General features: G+C 45.3%; 1 protein-coding gene across 1 annotated transcript in view; it reads left to right on the forward strand.

Moving 5' to 3' along the window:
* SGCA (sarcoglycan alpha) overlaps nucleotides 1-12,286 on the forward strand; it is a 29,167-nt gene extending 16,881 nt beyond the window's left edge. The window contains exons 8-10 of the mRNA XM_048518150.1: nucleotides 2,190-2,216; nucleotides 8,688-8,892; nucleotides 12,112-12,286. Coding sequence (XP_048374107.1) covers nucleotides 2,190-2,216; nucleotides 8,688-8,880 — 220 coding nt within the window. The 3' untranslated portion in view covers nucleotides 8,881-8,892; nucleotides 12,112-12,286. The remainder of the gene's footprint in view (nucleotides 1-2,189; nucleotides 2,217-8,687; nucleotides 8,893-12,111) is intronic.
* The last annotated feature ends 10,495 nt before the right edge of the window (nucleotides 12,287-22,781 follow it).

The following is a 22,781-nucleotide window of genomic DNA, read 5'->3' on the forward strand; positions in this document are numbered from 1 at the left end:
TAAGGATCTGTTCTAAACTGTTTATGCCCCAGGAAAATCAGATCACAGGGTGAGAGTCAATTATGCAACTTGTGTGCATTTGCATAATTTATTCAAATCTAAAAATCTAGATTAAAAAAGGCTCCTCTTAAAACATATTTCACTTATCAGTGTGTCTCTTGAACGGCTGCCGACAGATTTTGGAAAACATCAAAATTAAAATGTAATAAACCACCCCCAACGGAGTCACAGGAAACATGACCGGCCGATTAAAAGATGTTTAAAAGGATCATTTCCAGCTCATACCAGCCAAGAAAGGTTGATGAAACCACAGGGGACCAATAACATCATCGAGAGCAGTAAACCGAAATAAAACGTATCTCATTCAGAAAAAAGGCAATAAACCAGAAAAGTAATAAAGCCCCCCCTCGCTCCAGGAAGGGGAAGGCAGGATATGACACAGCTCTGTGGCAAGAAAATGACCTTGGAAAGATCACAAAGTAATGAGAATACAACAGACACCCACTCTGGATTTATGTGCATTTGCATACAGACAACCTATGTCCCTTTCCCACATCCAAATCACTGAAACGATGCTCCAAGGAGTTCCTGCTACTATTTATTTACTATGCAGCGCAGTTACATAGTAAAGCAGTGTTTCTGGTTTACCTGAAGCTGCATTCTGTTCTGCCTTTTCCTAAAAGCTCCTTATTGTGGACGAGAATGACGAGAACAAGCCCATATTTTGTATACCGTTTCACCACCTGCTCTGGGAAGGTTGTTTTGAGAGTTGTATTGCGCTTGGCACAAGCCACCAATCGCACTATAAATGCAGGATAAAAACTTGAACAGCATGAAGAGCACAACGGTGAATGTATTGTCGAAGGCTTTCACGGCTGGAATCACTGGGATGCTATGTGGTTTCTGGGCTGTATGGCCGTGTTCTAGCAGCATGCAGTTTCCCTGCATCTGTGGCTGGCATCTTCAGAGGATCTGATAGTAGGAATGGAAAGCAAGTGGAGTATATATACTGTGAGGTCAAAAGGTGAGGCCCTCTGAATAGAGTAGCCTGGTATGTGAGTCACAAAGAAGTCTGTAGCCTGGGAGTAACAATGAAGATAGCAAGGTCAGTAGGTGAATGGATCTGAATAGAATCAGCTGCACACAAACACAGGACAACTATAGACAATATCAATCAAAGGAAACAAAGACCAGGATACTTCTATTCAGATCCATTCACCTATTGGCCTTGCTATCTTCATTGTTACTCCCAGGCTAAGACTTCTTTGTGACTCACATACCAGGCTACTCTATTCAGAGGGCCTCACCTTTTGACCTCACAGTATATATACTCCATTTGCTTTCCATTCCTACTATCAGATCCTCTGAAGATGCCAGCCACAGATGCAGGTGAAACGTCAGGAGAGAATGCTGCTAGAACACGGCCACACAGCCCGGAAACCACATAGCATCCCACAACGGTGAATGTTCTTCAAGAAAAACTGATGGGGTCTCACAGTTGGAGTGCTGTAGAGGGATCTGGAAGGCCCAGGTTCAGGCTCCAACTACACTGTTCCCCTTTGCTGGGTAGCTTGGGAAGCTGGACACACCCAGTGTAGTCTACCTCACAGGGTTGGTGTTAGGAGAAAATGGAGGAGAAAAATGGGTTGCGTCTTGCCAGCTTTTCTGCGAGTGGAAAAGAGAAGAGGGGGTTCCTCTGTGGCCACCCCAAAACCCTATGCTGGAAATCATGGGGATTGCCTGAAGAAAAGCCATGTGAGGTGAGAACTGAAGTAAGGAGAATTGTACCAGATTGGTTGGAAAACTGGCTGGGTTCAACCCAATATAAACGGACCTTGAGCTCTTTGGAGGGAAGGCAGAATTGTTTTTTTTTAAAATTAAATAAATAGAATTTGCATTTCCAACATTTCAGTCACTTTTTTGAAATGCACAGGTTGCTTTTGTGCTAGGATTCCTCAGCATTGCTGAAAGGGTGGGGGGTTGTTATACAAACACCTGTCTATTTTCTCCACCCCCCCCCACCCCGATGTCTAGATTATGCTCTGCTTTTGCTCATTTTTTCCCCTGTGAAACAGCAACGTGCAATTGCAAAGGACTGCTATAGTGCGTCGAGAGTGCATGCGTGGGAAAGTGGCGGTTTAAGGTCTGTGGTGACTAAACAATGCTCTTTTCTTCCCCTTTAATTGTAGGCACCGCAGGGACATGAAGACTTCAGAGTAAGTGATGTGTGAATCCTTATTGTTCTGTTCATGGAACGTGTAGCTGTCATTTTTATTTATGAAGCCTCCTCTACCCTTTCAGCCCCCCTCTTCCCCAGTTCCTCACTTCTTGGCATCATCTCCTGCAGGCGTCCCCAACGTGTAGCCTGTGGGCACCATGGTTCCTATTAACATCTTTTCCGAACCCTCCAAATATTTTTAGAAAGTAGGTGGAGCTAGGTAGGGCTTTTGCCTGGCAAGGCTTCTGAGTGGCTGTGCAGATATTTTAAAATGTTGCTTTGGCAGCCACTGCCACCACAACACAAGAATCCTCAATGAGGGACTGAAGTCAAGCTACAGCAGTGGTGGCAAACCTATGGCACTCCAGATATTCATGGACTACAATTCCCATCAGCCCCGCCAGCCCTGTCAGGCGATGATGAAATTGTAGTCCATGAACATCTGGAGTGCCATAGGTTGGCCACCATGGAGCTACAGCAATCATTTTGAGGCTGGCTCCACCTTCTGCAGTGGCCATTTTGTGGCAGCCATCTTGTAGACTCACCCACCTGCTGTGCCAGAATTCCAAAGGTGTTCACAGGCTCAAAAAGATTAGAAGCTTCTGATATACAGCATCTTTTTAAGATGCTGTGACCAAAAGTCCACATTGTATTTACTGGCTGGTTCCATACTAGGGTTGTTTTCCACAGCTCTCTCAGAGCTGTTCCGCTGTTAGCAATGGAGATTTCCAATGGTGGTGGATACTACCAAATAGCAATACGGTTTGATGAAATAATCAGGATATTTTGCCACTGAAATCCTTAAGCTTCTGGATTTTATCTGTTCTGATTGTGACTCTCTTCCATTGCTTGCTGACAATGGAGGGGTTTCAACTTAAAAAAAAAATAAGTGAGCCAATTTGTCTACTCATACATGACACTAGCGAGGACGGCATGGTGTTTAGGGTGCTGGATTGGAAGCTGGGAGACCCAGTTCCTAAATACATGGTCTTTTGATGAGATCAGTTCTGAAATGCCATGTCTTATCCCAGGCAATCAAGCTAGTACACTACAGAGACATCACTGGGTACTTTGTGATCCCATAAATGCCCAAGCTGTTTCCACAGCAACCTTCAGCTCAAGCTCCTCCCCCCGGGCCCTCAAAACCTGTGGCAAAGTGACAGGCCTGATCATAATTGCTTTGTAGAGGAGCCCCACCCAACATCTTGCTGTGAGACAGACAACTTAGGGGGTGTCAGAAGAACCATCAGAAGAAACTCTTCAAAGCCCAGGAAGCTACAGCAAAGAACAGCAAGACAAGCAAGGAAGACACAGCAAGATACAGGGGCTCTTGTTCCAACTTGGTGAGCACTATTGAGAACGTCAGACCTGCTTTGGCTTGGACAAGTCAGGGAAGGATACTGTTTTCACATGGAGCTCGGTTTACATCAAGAAGCCAAAATGTTATTGGTGTGACTCAGCACGAATCTAGCTTGCCTTTGTTTTCAAGGGTGACTCTAGCTTTTGAAACTCAGGGTAGGAGGAAGAAGCAGCCGCTCACAGCTTTTCTGTCGGAAAATGACCATGAGTTATAAACCACCTTTGGTTCTGTCACTCAATAATGGAAAGTATCCTGGTAAAGAGAACTGGGATTCAATCTCCGTAGAAAGCTTTGTCTCACAAGCACAAAAGAAGGAGAAGGCTGGTGTCCCGCAAGCGTCGTGTTTGGGCCCATACCTCAACTCCAAGACAAAGCCCGCATCCAAGTCGAAGGCTCAAACAGACCTGAAACCTTTCATCCTCTGGAAACTGCTGCTACCAAAGCGTGGGATCTCCAAAATCATTTTCAGGGTGGTGGCTTCCACAGACAAACGCACCGGCATATCTCTGCAAGCTCTTAAGAAAAGCATCACAGCCACCGGGTACGATCTCGAGAAGCGGAAGCATAACTTCCAGAAGGTCTTGCGGGCCATGATTGCCAAAGGCCTGTTGAGGAAGCTGACCGGCCGGGGACTTACAGGCTCCTATGCAATTAGCAGGTTCATGTTAAAGGTCCTGAAAAAGAAGAAGAGGAAGAGGAAGAGGAGGAGAATGAGGAACACCAAGAAAAAGAGAGCATCCAAGAGAAGGAAGTGAAAGGGGGAAAAGCAAGACCTAGACTGACACAGATGGAAACCAGAAATCCCAGGAAATCTAAGCTATCCATACAATTTGCACAAGTTGACAACATGAGATATTCAGAGCTCTGTGTCAGGAAAATAATAAACTGATTGTCTTATTTCAAACATCTGGTTTTGGGTACTACTTACTGGAATCTGACATGTCAGCAAAGCCTAAAATGTATCTGTCACCTGGCTGTTGGGGGTTTTCCACGCTCTGTGGGCATGTTCTGGTAGTTTTTGCTCCTAATGTTTCTCCTGCATCTATGGGTGGCACCTTCAGAGGCATGTCATAGTAAGATGTGTTTCTCACAGTAGCACACATCTTACTGTGACACGCAGGTTACACGTTAGAAGCAAAAACTACTGGACCATGGCCAAACAGCCTGGAAAAACCACAATAGCCGGTTGATTCCAGCTGTGAAAGCCGCCAACAAGACAATATCTGTCCCCTTTTTGCAGCTTTCAAAGCACTGAGTTCCAGTTGCTGGTGCATGTGGTATCTACCTAACCAATCCAGGGCCAAACTGGAGGAGAGCAGAGAAGAATATGAGATGACCACTCTGAGGGGACAGATAATTATATATAAACATGCGAATCGGGGGTGGTGGAATAATCTTTCCACAACCCCCCAAATTGTAACAACTGTGGCGTGTTTCAGAGTTTACATCCTCGCATACCTGAAGCCCAGGAACTGCACATTGTGGGAATTCACACTTCCCGGTCCCTTCCGCACATGCAGAATAATGCACATTCAATCCACTTTCACTATGGTTTGCAAGTGGATTTTGCTCTTCTGCACAGTAAAATCCAGCTTCAAAGTGCATTGGAAGTGGATTGAAAGTGCATTATTCTGAGTGTGCGGAAGGGGCCTATGACACTTCAGACACATATAGTCACAATGCTTCTAAATGAGAATGTGTGCATGTTGCATATGGTTGCCAGTCTCCAGGTGGTGGCTGGAGATCTAGAATTGCTGCTGGTCTCCAGGTTACAGAGATCATTTCCCATGGAGAAAGTGGCTACTTCAGAAGGCCATGGAGGTCCCTCCCTCTTCAGACCCTGCCCTGCCCAAACTCCATCTCCAAAATCTCCAGAAATTTTCCACCTAGAGCTGGCGAGCCTGCGTCTTTGGAACATGTGGACCAGAACTCTGGAAAATCACACGGATGTTTCATGCATGCTGAAGCTGTATAGCAGCACAAAATAGGTATATTGACTTTGTTCTGACAACATGGTGACCCCGGGTATCAGGAAAGGACCCCAGTGACGGTAATAGCTGAAAAGTGCTTGTAAGACGGATCCATGGAACCACATTTTGCTCCTTTTGAAAATTGTCTAGTGCCAATGGAAACCCCACAGTAGGAAGCAATGTTGCCTCTGAAGACTCCAAGATTTTGAGGAAGTGGGGGCGGGGGACAGCAGAGGTGGGATCCAGCAGGTTCTCACAGGTTTCCAAGAGTAGGTTACTAATTATTTGTGTGTGCCGAGAGGGGGTTACTAATTGGTGATTTTGCCACATGATTTTTGCCTTAGTTACACCCCTCCTCTCAGCAGTAGCGCGCAGAACTTGAAGCAGTCTAGCAGGAGGTGCACCGGCGTGCGTGGCAGCCTGCGCCTGCGTGCATTCATTTCCCACCCAAGGACCGGTGCAGCAGCTGCATCCTTGCCACAGCCCCGCTCAGCAATGCCCCGCCCCCGTAATGCCAGGCCACGCCCCCGCCGTGCCCGCCCAGCCCCATTGGCGCTACGCCACTGTTTGAATCCCACCGCCATGGGAAGCTGTTATTAAAATTTTTGGATCCCACCACTGGGGGAGAGTATGAACCCACCCCTCCAGAAAAAACCAACCCCCACCCACCCCACCTTGGAATAAAAGAAATAGGCTATGCTTAACGTTGCTACCTTCATCACCCAAGCTCAGTCCCTGAGTTTCTGTGCATAAAGCTTTCTTCACTCTTAGATTGAAAATCCCATGAGAGTTTTATTGCTCTCCCTTTTAAAATTCGCTTCCTCAGGATAACCGCAGGCTCCATCTTTGATCGATCTGAGGCCTCCTGTTAAAACCACTTCCCTTTTTCCTTTTGAAAGGGATAAGTGATATCATATGACGCTCTTTTATTCCATGTTATTGGAACAGTGTTATCTCTATTTTAGACTACGGCTATTTTATGGTGTATCTCTGAAAGTCTCACTGTACCCCATTGTGCTTGATGGGATCCACGTCCAAGGCCTCTTTGCCAAAAGGCGCAATAAAAAAAAATCTAAAAAAGAAGCAAAAAAGGTGACATGACAGCGGCTTTTTGATTAAAAAACCCCCTGCCAATTAGGGTGCTGTGGAATGAATTCCACTGAAAAGAGCACAGGTTATGCATATTAAAATTAATTTTGCAAAACTAGATCATGCAATTTGAAAGGTGAGAAATGTTCAAATCCTCTTTAGATGTGCCCTTGAGGGGTCACGTCTTGCAGAAATTCTTTCAAATATTTTTGTACCCCCAGATAAGTATGCGATACACCATCATGTATCTAGTTTATCAATGGCTTATTTCAGTGGTGGGATCCAACAGTTTTAGTAACAGGTTCCCATGGTGGTGGGATTCAAACTGTGGTGTAGCGCCAATGGGGCTGGGCGGGGCACGGCGGGGGCGTGGCCTGGCATTCCGGGGGCAGGACATTCCTGGGCGGGGCTGTGGCAAGGACGCAGCCGCTGCGCTGATCCTTGGGCGGGAAACGAATGCACGCAGGCGCAGGCTGCCACACATGCCGGTGCACCTCCTGCTAGACTGCTTCAAGTTCTGCGCGCTACTGCTGAGAGGAGGGACGTAACTAAGGCAAAAATCACGCGGCAAAATCTCCAATTAGTAACCCCCTCTCGGCACACACAAATAATTAGTAACCTACTCGCGGGGACCTGTGAGAACCTGCTGGATCCCGCCTCTGGCTTATGTACAGCAATTAAACATCCTTGAATTAGTGCAAGTTGGTACCAACATTTTGGCCAAACCCACCCTGACTCCAGTCTTAACCAACATAGCCACTAGTTTGGTTTATCCTCAAACTGTGGCCAATCTTGGATCTATAACAAATGTTATCGCTCGTCTTTCAAAGCAGCTTACAATGTTCTCCTCTGCTTCATAGGCTATGAAGTAACAATCCTAGCTAAGAGTGTGTAAATGGCCAAAGGTCAACCAGCATCCAGCTGTGACAGAGTGAGGATTCGAACCTGCATCTCCTTGGTTCGAAGGACTATGCCACACTGACTCTGATCACTCAGTGGGTTTTTTAACTGACAGCATGGTTGTAGTGGTTAAGAGCGCTGGACTCAGGAGAACCAGGTTTGATCCCCCTCTCCTCCAACCTGAACCCTGCTGGGTACCTAGGGCTGGTCACAGTTCTCTCAGAACTCTCTCTGCCCCACCTACCTCGCAAGGTGTCTGTTGTGGGGAGGGGACATGAAGGAGTTTGTCAGCTGCTTTGAGACTCCTTGCAGATCAGAAAAGCAGGGTGTAAATCCAAACTCCTCCTCCTTGTCTTAAATTCATTAATGAATTTATGTTTGAAATCATTTATGACAGGCATAGCATGCTTCTTGTCTCAGACGAATAAAGATGTGTAAGCAAGCCTGTGGAAAAGGGTGGGGAGTGGAGAGGGATTGGGGGTTTCCACAGCAATTTCATTTCGTTTTGTTTTCTTTTTGCTTACATGGATATTGTTCAAAACCACCAGACCTGATTGTGTAATTAAAAAACAAACAAACCTACTTTCCCCTCATATGTGCCTTTATGAAAAATAGCATGTGTGTAAAATTAGAAGAAGAAGAGGAGGAGGAGGAGGAGTTTGGATTTATATCCCCCTTTATCTCCTGGAGGAGACTGAAAGGGGCTTACAATCTCCTTTCCCTTCCTGCCCCCCCCCCCAACAACAAACACCCTGTGAGGTGGGTAGGGCTGAGAGAGCTCAGAAGAATTGTGACTAGCCCAAGGTCACCCAGCTGGCATGTGTTGGAGTACACAAGCTAGTGTTGTGATTCACCAGATAAGCCTCCACAGCTCAAGTGGCAGAGTGGGGAATCAAACCTGCACTCTAGTGCACCTGCTCTTAACCACTACACCACACTGGTCATAAGTTACAGTTTGGCATAGTAATACTAAAAAACCGCCATGTATAATCTGTGTGTGTGTGTGTGTGGGGGGGGGGGATTGTTCTACAATTGAGGTCACCTTCCTTTGGGTGAATTAAATGGAGTCCTGCCCAGCCTATGGAAGCTGTCAATTTCCCTCTTCCTTCTGAGCAGCTTTTTCTCTGCTTTTCTTTTGCTGGGCCTTCAGCATCCAGATGGTGCATCACCACACAATCCACGACAACACGGAGGAATTGAGGGAAATGGCCAGCACCCGGGACGTACCCCGGCCCCTCTCCACCTTGCCCATGTTCAACATCCGTACGGGGGAGCAGATCAACCCCATGCAAAGCAGCCGCGCCGACAGTGCTCATGTGCCCCTCATCCAGGCTCAACACTAAACCCTTGCTCAGGTTTGTATAGCAACTGCTGCTGTATGAAAGCAAGGGGAATGGATGGGAACTGGAGGGGTGGTATTGCTCCGTGTTTAAGACTACGCATAGGAGTCAAGTGGAAGTAGGAGGGAAGGCTTCTAAAAAGAGAGGTGCTGAGTTCAAATCTACCAAGAAACATGTCTTTCTGACCTGCCATTGTTGCAGGGGCATAGGGGGAGAAAACGGCACTTGGGGCAAAATGGTGCCCAGGCACCACCCCCAGCAGCCCCGCCCCCGCCTTGTCCCCTCCTTACCTTTTTCTGCCAGTTGAAAACAGCTTTCTGCCAGCTGAAAACAGACCAGACTGGTAATAAGGGGCCAGGCCTGGAAAGGCAGGTCAGGGCAAGGGGGCAAGGGGGCGATTTTTCACCCACACCAGCATGCACCCGGTGCACAGCGCACCCCTCTTTCCCCTTACAGCTATGCCTCTGCACTGTTGCAATCTATATATATAAAAATCTATCAGTGCATTTTTCTGCTGACAGGCAATCTCCCAAACTACTGGACCGATTGCTTTGAAATTTTCATACAATGTCTCATTCGCGTGCTGCCAGGTTTCCATACTGTTTCCACACCTCCTGTTGTATACATGTCACAACTGTGCCCGTTATTGTGTACATGCCACACCTGTGACAGTTGGAACCACAGTTCTGTTCCGCAACAGCTCCATCTGCTGGCTGTCAAAGCAACACCCTCTGATACAAGGGAAATAACCATGCCTTCCTTGAAAACCGCTGCCATCTGGAGTGAAAGGGATGGGTCCCACCATCTGCACATGGCCCACCCACCCTAGCGGAGGAAGGGGAAGGTGCGGGCGGGTCCTGGGGTTTGCTGGACCAAACGCTCTGAAATTTAAACACAACGTAGCTTATGCCTCCCAACGTGTTTTCAGCTATGTATTTCGCCTGCAAGGGAAGGGAGTGAAAGGGACTGGTCTAGCCACCTGGACATGGCCCACCCACCCTAGCAGAGGATGGGGAACTTTAGGGAGGGACGGGGCGGGTTGCCATGCAAGGGAACAGGAGAGAGGGAGGGGAGTGAGGGGCCCCTTGCCCTTCCCCTCCCTTGCAAGCATTGTGCAATGACACATGTTCAAACCATTCGCTTCCCCTTTACTTTCTTTTCCACTTCACAAGACTGAGCCACAGCAACGCGTGGCCGGGCCCCCTAGTTATAGATATATATTGATAACAAGGTTGAAGGTAGCTTCCAATTCCCTCTTTACAGTTCCCAATTCTTTGGTTTTTCCATTCCAGTCCCAAATATTGATAGTTTAAATAGTTCTGCACCTTAAAATAAACTTTGGCATCAATGCCGTGCAAAGGTCTGTAATCTAGGGCCTGGTCTGGAATCAGGAGATGCTGCCTCGCAAGGTACCATTTGGAGAAGCCATGTTCAGAGTCTGTTTTTTAATGCGGCCTTTGCCCTGCAATTCCTGTAATGTTTTCCAGATTTAATTAAAGAAACTTTGGCACTGTGTGATTCCACACAGATTAAAAATAACGGGTTCAGGGGTGTGAAAAAAGCAACATGGGGGAGAATTTCCCAAAGGACTCACCCTACCCCCCTAACACTTCAAACCCATTAAATTTGTCTGAACCCCGGTTTAATGAAAGTTGCTACATTTGTGACGTTTTCCCTTTAACTTTAGTTTCAATTTTATTTATTTATTTATTTATTTATTTATTTAATTTAAGTTAATTTAAGTTAATTTAAGTTAATTTAAGTTAAGTTAATGTAATGTAATGTAATGTAATGTAATGTAATGTAATGTAATGTAATTTAATTTAATTTAATTTAATTTAATTTAATTTAATTTAATTTACCGCCCCATCCCCGAAGGGCTCTGGGTAGTGTACAACATAAAACCACTGATAAAAACATCATAACAGAATTATAATAAAACAACGGTTGTATCCTAAGATGGCCTCTCACTTAAAACCTAATCCTCCTAGGAGGGGGGTGGGAGGCAAGTGGCGAGAGTCCTGATGATAGTAGTGAGGACCCATATATCCAATCGCAATAACGAGGTCCCCACAATGAGGTACATGGGGAGGGCACACTCCAGTGACTGGTTTCTCCAAAAGCCCGGTGGAACAACTCAGTCTTGCAGGCCCTGCGGAAATCCCCAAGGTCCCGCAGGGCCCAGACAGCTGGAGGGAGAGTGTTCCACCAGGCAGGGGCCAGAGCTGTAAAGGCCCTGACCCGAGTGGAGGCCAGCTGCATCATTGAGGGGCTAGGGACCTCCAGTAAGTTGGCCTCTGCCGAGGTCGAGCTGGGACATATGGGGTAATGCGGTCAAACTATGGCAAGCAGGAAGTGTTCTATTTTTTGCCCTCCCATTCAGCATTATGATGGATTCTCTAGGTGATCGCCATTTTGTGCCAGAAAGTGTGTGTGGGGGGATTCTTGGGTGGGGGGATTCTCGGGTGGGGAAATTCTCAGCTGCGTGGTTCACAGAGAAACACAGCATTTCCTGTGCAAACCTTGCAGCATCCTAACACCAGGATCTCAGCAATCTCAGATAATGGCTCCCTGCATACGGTCCATCCTAAATGAGTGACACATAGGCAACCTTATGGGTTCCATTTGACCCATTTGTATTAATTTGCCTGTGCAGTAAAGGAGGATCCACTGTTAAAAAAAAACTTTTACTGTAGCAAGCCTTTATTGGCATAGACAACCATAATAAAAAACGGATTAAAAAGCATATACAACACAGGAAATAAATGTTAGGTCGAAGGAAATCTACTGGAATTTAGTAATTTCCAGGAGAAAGTCTGCCACTATCATACAGAGAGAAGGATCAGGATTGTCCAATGAGTAGTGTAATCTAATTAAATCGGGGAGATCTGGTAAATGTAAAGGAGTAAGATTCACATACTTGGATCTGATTTCCTTGAATCTGAGACAGTGTAGTAATTGGTGGGCCAGAGATTCAACTGAGCCATCATTACATGGACACAATCTTTTAGCCTTTTCTTGCTTATTAAATCTGCCATGTAACAAGGCAGAAGGCATAACATTAAACCTGGCAAGCATTATGGCTCTGAGCAGGGTTTAAGCATAAGCATAAGCATAAGCATTTTAGTTTGCCAAGTGGCCCCGTTCAAATGGAAGAGAAAAATACAGGGGGGAGCACGTTTTCTTGGCTGCGAACTGTTAAACTTCACTTTTCTCCTCTTCCTTCTCCAATAGGTCATTCTCAGTGTGAAGAGAATTTTCCCGTGCCATCTCTCAATACTGTGATCATTTTTATCAGCTTGGATGAGAAACTCAGGATGCTGGATTTCGCTTTGTTACATGTTTGTATTTTGACAATTGTAGTGATCTGGGTGAAGCACAGGATGAATTGATGTGGTCATTCTTTGTATCAAGTTGGCTTGGTCTGTTTTGGTGCTCTTGAACATTTTGACATAGGTTACTCCTGGGCCCCTTCCGCACATGCAGAATAATGTACTTTCAATCCACTTTCAATGCACTTTGCAGCTGGATTTTACTGGCTGGAATAGCAAAATCCACTTGCGAACAATTGTGAAAATGGATCGAAAGTGCCTTATTCTGCATGTGCGGAAGGGGCCCTAGTAGTCATCCAAACAATAGGCAGTTTGGAGCTATTGATGCAATATCACTACATGACAGAGGTTCCTAGCCAGCTCTTACCGAATTACAAATCTCAGAATCCTTTAGGTAAAAGCACGACAGTTCAAACTTCCAGAAGTTGTTACAAGTGTATATGCCTTTTGATTTCCATTTTGCACCTTCTCTTCCATATTGTTTTCTTTCTTCCAGTGAACAGGAATGACTGAGATAACCTTGATATGAGAAAAAATGCAAGGCATGGCTGGAACCATCACAGTAGCTGCCTAGTAGGCACAGCCAAATAAGGTTAATTGGCAGAAGACTACCAATAACACAGCTTCAAAATACCTACTTTCAAACAGCAATAATATGTAGGCCGTGGGCAAGCTGAGTGTACCTTTCAGGCCTTGGATGGTCTTGGTACTGACTCCCCCAGGATGCGTGAGCTGGGCTGCATCTTTTCTAGCTGCATGGGCTTTTGGTGAACTGGGCACCATCTTCTGTATGTGCAAAGACAGGTGCTTTCCCATGCTGGGCTATGCTGCGTCAACATAGAAACCCTATGACAGTGATGGCGAACCTTTTTGAGACCGAGTGCCCAAACTGCAACCCAAAACCCACTTATTTATCGCAAAGTGCCAACACGGCAATTTAACCTGAACACTGAGGTTTCAGTTTAGAAAAAACGGTTGGCTCCGAGGCGTGCATTACTCAGAAGTAAGCTTGGTGGTAGTCGGTGGCTTTGCTTTGAAGCAACCGTGCAACTCTTCCAAAGGGTGAATCACGACCCTAGGAGGATTTACTCAGAAGCAAGCCCCATTGCCAGCAACCGAGCTTACTCCCAGGTAAAAGATTGCCCTTTAGTTCTTCGCATGAAAATCAGTGGGGTTTAACAGCACTTAACAGTGTTACCTACACTGCTTCCCCAAAACTAGGTCTTAGGTTTAATGCTAATAATCAAGCCCAGCGGCCCAGGCCAGCCTAGATGTGTGTGTGGGGGGGGGGGGGCACTCTGTTTGCACGTGCCCACAGAGGGCTCTGAGTGCCACCTCTGGCACCCGTGCCATAGGTTTGCCACCACTGCCCTGTGAGGTAGATATATTTGACTGGTTCACAGGTCTTACTGACAGCTAGGCAATTGTTTATCTGTGGGTGAAACAGTCATTATGTACCTTTTTGCCCGTCTCATGTCTCTCAGAGGGGCACATGCATTCTCCAAGAATTGCTTTCCTATCTGGCACACACGCACTGCTTCAACATACACTATAATTTAAAACAAATATATGTTCAGAAAGCATAGGTTTTCAACACGGGCACACAAGGGCCCCACAGAAATCCTGCGCACATGATTAGCACACGTACCACACCCTCGTTTTCTCACAGACACACCAATGACAGCTCTGGATCTATGACCCTTCCCCTAGCAGAAATAATAAGAAGAGTTTGGATTTATACCCCATCTTTCTGTCCTGTAAGGAGACTCAAGGTGGCCTACAATCTCCTTTCCCTTCCTCTCCCCCCAACAGACACCTTTTGAGGTAGGTGGGGCTGAGAGAGTTCCGAAGAACTGTGACTAGCCCAAGGTCACCCAGCAGGAATGTAGGAATCTGGTTCACCTGATAAGCCTCTGCCACTCAGGAGTGGGGAATCAACCCTGGTTCTCCAGATTAGAATCCACCTGCTCTTAACCGCTACACCACGCTGGCTCTCCTTAGTACCTTTCATCAACACACAGGATTGGACCCAGCCAGTTTTTTTAACTTCATCTATCTCAGTTCCCTTCCATACTACAGCATCCTTCTCATATGGTTTTCGTACTTGTAAGTTCTGTTATTCTCAGCATAACCTTTTTTTAGTAGTCGTCAAAGAAGATGCCTACTTACCTTTTTCACCAGCAGAAGCAATAGTTGGATCCAACTCCTGTGCAGGAATGCACCAAAACCAGACACTCCTGTGCCTTAGACGAACAGGTTTGCAAATCCACGAGTCCTTTCACATGTTCAGTGTTTTTGTTTACTGTCAAGTGTACATGTGTGTATATAATGTAGTACATTATTGCATAATAATGCAACGGAAGTCCCTTTTCATCCAAAATCCCATCTTCATATTCCCTATTTTTAAAAAGTCTAGTCCAGCCTAATATACAAAACAGGCAAAGACGTTTATTCAGTTTTTCAAACACAGCAGATATATGCATCATGTTTTACAGAACTCATAATCAGAGTCGGACGATTAAATCTACAATTTTCCATATTGTATGTCTTTGACATGCTGGGCAGTATCAAACACACAAATTACACCTGTTTCTCTTTCTCTCTCACACACACACATTCACTCATGTGCACTCTCAGTGCCCCCTCCCCATTATAATCTGCACTGAAATATTGACCGAGTCAAGTAGTGATGAGATAAATAAAAAATAGAGGCTTTACATCATAAAGGTGTAGCACTGAAAAGAATCCAAGACAATCTAACGTACATCACGCATATTTAATATATTGATAGCTGGCTAGGAGTTAGCAAAACGTCTTCTGACATTGGAATCCTTCTCTTTCTCCTTCCATAAGAACCAATTCCTTTTCTTAATCCTCCTCCAGTGAATTTTTTTTCCCCACCTCTTCCACGCGGGCCCAACCAAAAGGCACAAAAACTCCCAAGGATGCCGCGGCCATTCAGCTGCACAGCACACAGCCCAAACAAAGGCAGCATGTTCCTGTTGTCGCCTGCCAATCAAGCAGATGCACAGCTGTGCGCAGACAGCTGCGGGCACTTAGGATAGCCGCCGTCATGTCCGCAGTGCAAGATGCAACTGTTTCTGTTCTCTTCTCTCGGGCCAAAGAACAGTGCAGTTTTTCAACACGCTTCAAAATGCACAAAAGCCAGTCCTGATTCCGCCGCCCTCAAACGGGAACAAAAGCTAATGCCCTAGATGGGCTGGCAGCTGTTGCGTGGGCTCATTGGCTGGTCCCTGTGACATCATTGGAGCCCAGGGCCCCGCCTCCAAATCTCTGGACCCTGTCGATGGAGCATTTAATAAGATGGCTATGTGGACTCTTATATGTGTGGACTCTTCATTTTGAAACTCAAGATGCTATTTACGAATGACATGCTTAAAACACATAGCAGGTCCTTTTTGGGGGAGAATAATGCAGCCTCTCATTCTCCTTCACAGTGAGGCTCTACCTTTTCCAGAGCCTTTTTTATTTCTTAAAATCCATTTCCCGCTGAACAGCCTGCGCACCCGTCCATTCGCAGATGCCAGTGGAAAGTTTCCGGGATCCCCTTCCCCGCTGTAAATGAGTTTTACCCTCCGCTGAAGGCTCAACCTGATCTCCTTGTTTTGTGTTTACATAGTTATCTAGCTTTAGAAACAGGATTGGGATGAGAGCCACCTTAACTGAAAGGGGGAATTTTTTGCTTCTGTTGCTCCCCGAAGACTATACAGGCATAGAATTGCTTGCACAGCAAGTTCAGGGGAACTTGTGTTGATGTCCCGGGGAAGGAATGCCAGCTGGAGGGCTGCTAGCCAGCTAGGCACAAAAGACTCATTGTAGGGGGATATTTGCAGCATCAAGAGGGCCGTGTTACAATTCTCTCCATCTGCAAGCTCGTCTTGCAAACAAGGATCGCAGCTGCTCAGAAGTAAATCAAAGAGGAAGTATTCTGGTCCAGGGGTGGGCATGAAAAGACGCCCGGATTCAGGAGTGATAGCATCATTATTATTGCTTTTTAAATAACCCGGGGGGGGGGGGGGACAACAAAACAGGAAAGGAAGGAAACTAGTCAGTCCTTCCCTAAAACAAAATTTAATTTTTTTTAGCAATAGATCAGCTGGTTCAGGGCAGGTATCCTTTTTGGTAGAAATGTCCCCCAACCCGCAGAGTCTCACTGTAAAGGTGTTGGTGTGCCAGCAAACAAAATGCAGGAGGGAGAGATATGGGTTGCACTTGGCCTGACATACTTGAATAAATCGAGCCCCGGTGGAGTTGCCACTTTGGCAGAAGAGCGGCGGTAACAGATCTCCAGAGTGTAAACACAGACAGTCTGGAAGTGACTGCATTCAAAGTGGAGGCAGGCTCTGAAGGTGGTGGTGGACAGAAAGAAGCTGTTAATAGGTTTGTTGGGCTAGACAATCACCCTTTCTGCACACAACTTTTAAAACATTTCCAGGCAGAAAATGAAACGTTTCCTCTATGGAGTTCTGCACTGTTTTCCCACCCTTTGTTTTCAGAAGTGTTTTATTTTCAGTCTGAAAACATTTCTTCTTTCTTTCTTTCTTTCTTTCTTTCTTTCTTTCTTTCTTTCTTTCTTTCTTTCTTTCTTTCTTTCTTTCTTTCATTTATTAATTTATCTTCAAATTTAGTGAAACCCCTTTGCTATCTTTTCCAATGCCGTTTCTATGCCTCTGTGCCTTAGCTCAGCTTCCCCCTCGGAGCCATTCTTTTGTGACCCTGAGCCGATCCTTTCCCCTCTCTTCTTTATTTTCCATCATTTTGGGTTGTTTTTCTCTCTCTCACTCATGTTTCCCTCTTACATGTGGGTACATTTACTCATGAGTAAACCCATGATCACACGAAGCGGTGATTTTCTTCCTGTGGTTTCTATTGCTTGTGGGTAAATTTACTCATAAGTAAACCCCTGATTGCTTCAGACACTCTAAGACTCTAGGGAGCATCGTTTCTGCAAATAACCCAAAAACGACAGGGAATCCCCCTCCCCTCATGGTGACCATGAAACATTTAGAGGGGATTGTGAAGATGGATTGAATGTGCATTACTCTGCCCCCTATTCCATGGGTCCCTAATATCATCAGGACCCATTGTCTCCCCCCCCCTCTTTCTTTCTAGGAGGGTGTAAGTTCAAGTAAGGTTTTTTGTGAGATGCCTATCTTGGGAAACAACTGCTGTTTTAAATTGTATTTATGGAAATTGTATCTATGATGATTTTATGTATGCTGTTTTTATGTTGTACACCGCCCAGAGCCCTCCGGGGATGGGGCGGTATACTAAATCAAATGAATAATAAATAAATAATAATAATGTGCAGAAGGGACCCAAGTGAAGTGACACAGAGATGGGAATGATTTGTGGGAATGAGAGCTCGTTTCAATCTGTCTATGAGCCATCTCTGCCCAGTTCAAACAGTACAGCTATTGTTTTGGGCGGCACATTCTTTTTTGGCCCTTTTAAAACATTTCAAGAACTGCAGGCATGCCAACGGTGCCCTTACAGTGCTGTAGCGCTCACCATGGAATGTTCAAAGAAAAAAAGCTGAAAAGAATGCGCTGCCAAGAAATGCAGGGAAAACAACAACAACACAATAGCAGTCCTTTCAAAAGCACTCCAGAAAGTTGAAACAGCACTCTGGAGCAATTCAGAAGTGCATGGAAGAACTGAAAATGGGCGGAAGCAGTTTCCATACAAAGCGGCAGAGCCTTGGGATGCCAATGGGATTCAAGCGACTTTGAACAGGTAAACAAAACCCATTAGCAGCTGCAAGCCAAACCGGTTGTGTCTGAGTTGACACAAAAAACCCATTAGCAACCCGCTAGGGGCCTTGGTGACATCTTACATTATGGTTCTCAAAACTGCTTAACTGGATTATAAGGACAGCTTGGAACAGGCCTTGGTGACATCTTACACTATGGTTCTCAAAGCTGCATCGCCAAATGCTGGGAGAATGTTTGGGTGCGACAGTGCCTGAGGAAAGTAGAGTTTGGGAAGGATGTGATAGCGCTTCTGGGTGATTCTACAGGTTGCTGCCTCTATTTTCTATCATTTTTACCATAAAGGCTGGGAAAATTCAAAGAGCATGACAATGTAGAAGCCATTTTTTTCTCCTCTCAGTTCCTAGGGAGTGTTAGATTGGGGCTAGGGACAAGTAATTCCCCAACCTGGGTGGGGAAATTGATGGCCTGTCTTATACAGTGGAACCTCGGTTTTCATCGGTTTCAGTTTTCATCAATTTCGGTTTTCATCGAATTTTTCAGTGAAAAATTTGTCTCGGTTTTCATCGATTTGCCTCAGTTTTAATCAATTGGCAGTAAGGTGCAGGGGTTTGTGGAGAAAAATCACCCGGACAAAGCTATTGCAGGCTTGTTTAATGACAATGTCTTGCCCCATTTCAGACAAATCTTAAAGAGGCATCAGAAACAGACCTCTTTGGACAGCTTTCTGGTGCGACATTGGTCCACTGGCTCTAAAGTTGGTCCCAGTGTTATTGTTTGTTACCGTTTTCAGCATTAAACACTATGTTTATTTACCCAAAAATGTGCTTTTGGTATGTTTTTTGGAGTGCCTAGAACGGATTAATTGGATCTACATTGATTCCTATGGAAAAGCTTGCCTCGGTTTTCATCGGTTTTGGTTTTCATCAATTCTTTTTGGAAGGATTACCAACAAAAACCGAGGTTCCACTGTACTCTGATTCATCATTTCTTCTTTTTATGGAAAACTTTAATAAAAATCGCAAGAATGTTTGTGAGCGAATATACATGGCCAGGACCAACTAGTACGCACAGGAGCTGAAGTGGAGGGCTCCTTGTTTAGTGAGGGCAAATTGCCTTTGTTGCCCTTCCCAAACACCTCTGAACACTTGCATGAGGAATGTTGGAGTGGCATCTGGGGCCCCACCCTACCTCCTGTCGGTGGCTAGGGGGGATCTGGCAAACAAAGGACAAAATGATCAAGGAGGGTCAAGGTGAGGCTAGGTTAGATTTTCTGTTATGATCAGTATGGAAGGGTAAGGGACGTGAGGAACAAAGTCCATTTATGGTGGTCTCCTTCGCTTTGAATGCTCATTCCCTTTCAGCTGGATTCTTGGATATGCATATGTTTCCCCTCTCCCAAACTCACCGTGCCTCAGATGAGAGAATCCCTTCACTATCCTGCACTCTCCTCTCCTTCTTTGGGTTTTCTCGCTCCTCCTGGCTTCCCCCCCCCCCCCACAAAGCGGCATTTCCCGCCACTTCAGAAGACTCCAAGGGGCTGTTTGTTTGTTTTCATGCTGAGGATCCATGACTTGAGCGATAGACCATTGAAATTGACCTACAATTCATAGGATCTAACAAATATCAGGAAGAGCCTTCCAGTCATCATTAACATCCACTATGTTAATGGATCTTCACTTTACTTTCTGTTTCCCACTCTCCCTTGATCTGCAACTTGTAGTGAACTAAAGGCACCCAAGTGCCAGCCTCTTGAAGTTATCTTTCACACCAGCCTTGAGAAAGTAATGGCTATAGCATTCCTGTCCTGTGTTACTCTAACTTTGATATGGGGTGAGAAAGCGGGAGGGGGGAAGAGCTCGGAGGGGGGGAATAAAAAGTTGTGCCCAAAGACAGTTTGTTAGAACTGGCTTCTTTTAGTCACCCGATGTCTGTCAATAAAGGCTTCTGATTTGAAATCCAGAGTCTGATATTTGTCTCCAGATCCGGGGCTTGACATTAACCCCAGACCAAAGACATCCCCTCCCCAGAAAAAGATGGCAGGCAATCTCCCCCGTTGTAGCCTGCACAGATAACAAGGAAGTGGGGACAGACAAAATGGAGGATCCGCTTAACTGAAGACACTTGAAGAGGGAGAATCCAGTTTAAACAATAAACCGCAAGAAAGACCCACTGCGAAGCAAATAGCTGCAAGGTAAGAACTGCGTGCATAAATGGCCAAAGTCTTCCAGATGAAGGCAAGATCATAGTCAGAAACTGTGGAGGCTGTGGTTTCTTGCTTACCCCACTTGGGACGTATGATTTTCCAGGCAATGATAGGTTGTTCTGATAATGCAAAATAAAAATCTGCATTCATTGTTTTTCAAAAACTAACTTATTCATGAGCTCCAGCAGGCGAAGCAGCTGTGTTTTGCTTTCTTCGCAACTAGGCCTCTTTGGAAAAAGGCAAATTTTCATCGTGTGTGATGTCTCCGGCATACATTCCCCGTTTACAAAGCACCCTTTCAGGCAAAGAGGACTTCCAGCTAACTCCTGAATGAAGGCCATTGAACACCCTCTGACTTCTTGGCACGACGAGGAGAAGGATGCCATCTCTCACTTTTGATGGGGAAGTATTTCTCTCCTCCCCTTTCTCCAAACATCAGGTAAGAAAGCAAAAAGGAGCTGGAAGTTCAGTCCATTTTCAACCAAGAGCTGAGAGAGAGAGAAGTAGCAAAAATGGTAAACAAGGGGCTGAAGTTAGTACAAGGCACAGTGAAAACAAGCGATGGAAGATATGGAGAATTGAAAAAGAGGAAAAATGAATTCAAGGAAGAAAGAAGATTGGAGGTTGGGGTGAAACAAAAGTCTTTGGAGGCTGTTATCCAAGGATATTAAGAAGAGAGAGCGCTCAATAGAATCATAGAGCAACTCCTTCGTTGTGGTTGGTTTTCGTAGGCCAGAGCCTAGATTTTCATTTACACCCTGGCTTAATTTAATTATCATTTGAAGGAACAATATAGAAAAGTTGGACAACCATGCAGTGTTTTTCTCTCTCTCTTGCGGTCAATATGAGCCGTAGGTTCTCACTTTATAGAAATCAAGCAAGAGCTTTCTTTAGCCTAGTGAACAATGAAATTAGGGGGTATTTACCACTTTTTGAGGCGAAAGCAGCTTTTGATTTCTGGAAAAAAATGCCTGTTTTTCAAAGGGAGATTGTGTTTTCTGGATCACGCAAGAGACGTGGAATGTGTGGGATCAAGAGAGACCTCAGGAGAGAAAAAACAAGTACATTTTGAAAAAGAATTCCTCTGTATGGTGGAATATTTCCAGAAAGTTTCTTGGTGGAAGGCGCTCTTCCTCAGCATTTTGGTGAGTCTACCCTTTGCGCTGAATTATCGTTCTTGAACTAGGGTGGTTCCTCCACTTCATTATTAAAAAAAACTGCCATTCTGCATAACTTATTTGTATTTGTGGATATATTTTGCTTTCTTCTGTATCTGTAGCCTTCTTGCTGAGTGGGGGTTGGGGCAGGAGTTTCCTGGCAGCTAACCTGTTGTAGAAGCAGGGAATCCATGTGAAGAAAATTCAAACACCGAAACATTTAGAGACAGCATACAGGGTTAAATCTGATGAACGATGAAGCGGCCCGCTAGATATGCCAACCTTTTTACTTCTGCTCCCTGGTCCCTTACTGCAGTGGGGGTGCAAAGAAATTTAGCAGGTGAGGTTTTTCTTGGCAGGTGAAGCCAAATGATACTGCTTTAACTTCTGAATTAAAGGAGTAGGAAAAGGGTCAGTTTTCAAAGGTGACACGTCTACAAGTGGCAGCATTATAGGGAGTGGGAGGATTTGGGAATGGGTATCGGCCAGTTGTAGAAGAGGACGAAAAGGCAGACAGAGGAAAAATGAGGCATGAAAAAACAGAGTAAAAACAACACAAAGAGAACCATACAAAGTGAGAAATCTGAATGCAAAGAATGGAAAATTGCAAAACATCCAATTTTTAAAGTCTTGTCTACACTGCAAATTTAAATCTCGCTTTACTGTCATGGCATCTCTTTGAAAACTCCTTAGGGCCAAACTATGTCTTTGTGTATTTTTAAGAGTTGGGTTCCCCCTCAGCTACACAGCAGCTGTGGGGAATTGCCTTAAAAAAACATGGACCCATTTCACCATGGTGGGAGGAGCCATTTTTTCCTTGTGGAAACAGCACTGGAGAGATATTTACTTGTTTTCACTGCTCCATATGCACAGAATGCTTCCCGTGGAGCCACCAAAACAGTGAAATAACTCCCGCCTCCCTTCCTAGCATTGTTGTGGCACAGAAAAATTTCTCCTGGGGATAATCTGGAGGCTTTCTTTCCTTGCGGCTGTGTCCTAAACTCATTTAGGCTATCTTTTTCATTAATAAGTGCCATTCCACGAAACAGCTGTGGGCCTGAGGTAAACTTAAATTGTTTCCAGGGAACCCCAATTGAACTCTTTAAAAATACAAATGTGTAGTTTGGCCCTAAAGGGAAGTTAGATTTCTCTTCAACAGAAAATCCTCTACAGCATAGGTATCAAACTCACGGCCCTCCAGATGTTACGGACTACAGTTCCCATAATCCCCTGCCAGCATGATGCTAGCAGGGGATGATGGGAACTGTAGTCCATAACATCTGGAGGGCCGTGAGTTTGACACCTGTGCTCTACAGCCTCACAGGGCTACATTTCTGTAAGTTTCCGGCTAGGATCAACACAGCATTTTCAATCTGGTTTATATTTGAAGTGTAGACAAGGCCAGGCCCCTCTCCACCCACCAATACCCCAACCCACCACCTGCAGTGCGTGACAGAAAAGTCTGAAGAACAACTGG

The sequence above is a fragment of the Sphaerodactylus townsendi genome, linkage group LG15, assembly GCF_021028975.2.
Source record: "Sphaerodactylus townsendi isolate TG3544 linkage group LG15, MPM_Stown_v2.3, whole genome shotgun sequence".
Classification (NCBI taxonomy): Eukaryota; Metazoa; Chordata; class Lepidosauria; order Squamata; family Sphaerodactylidae; genus Sphaerodactylus; species Sphaerodactylus townsendi.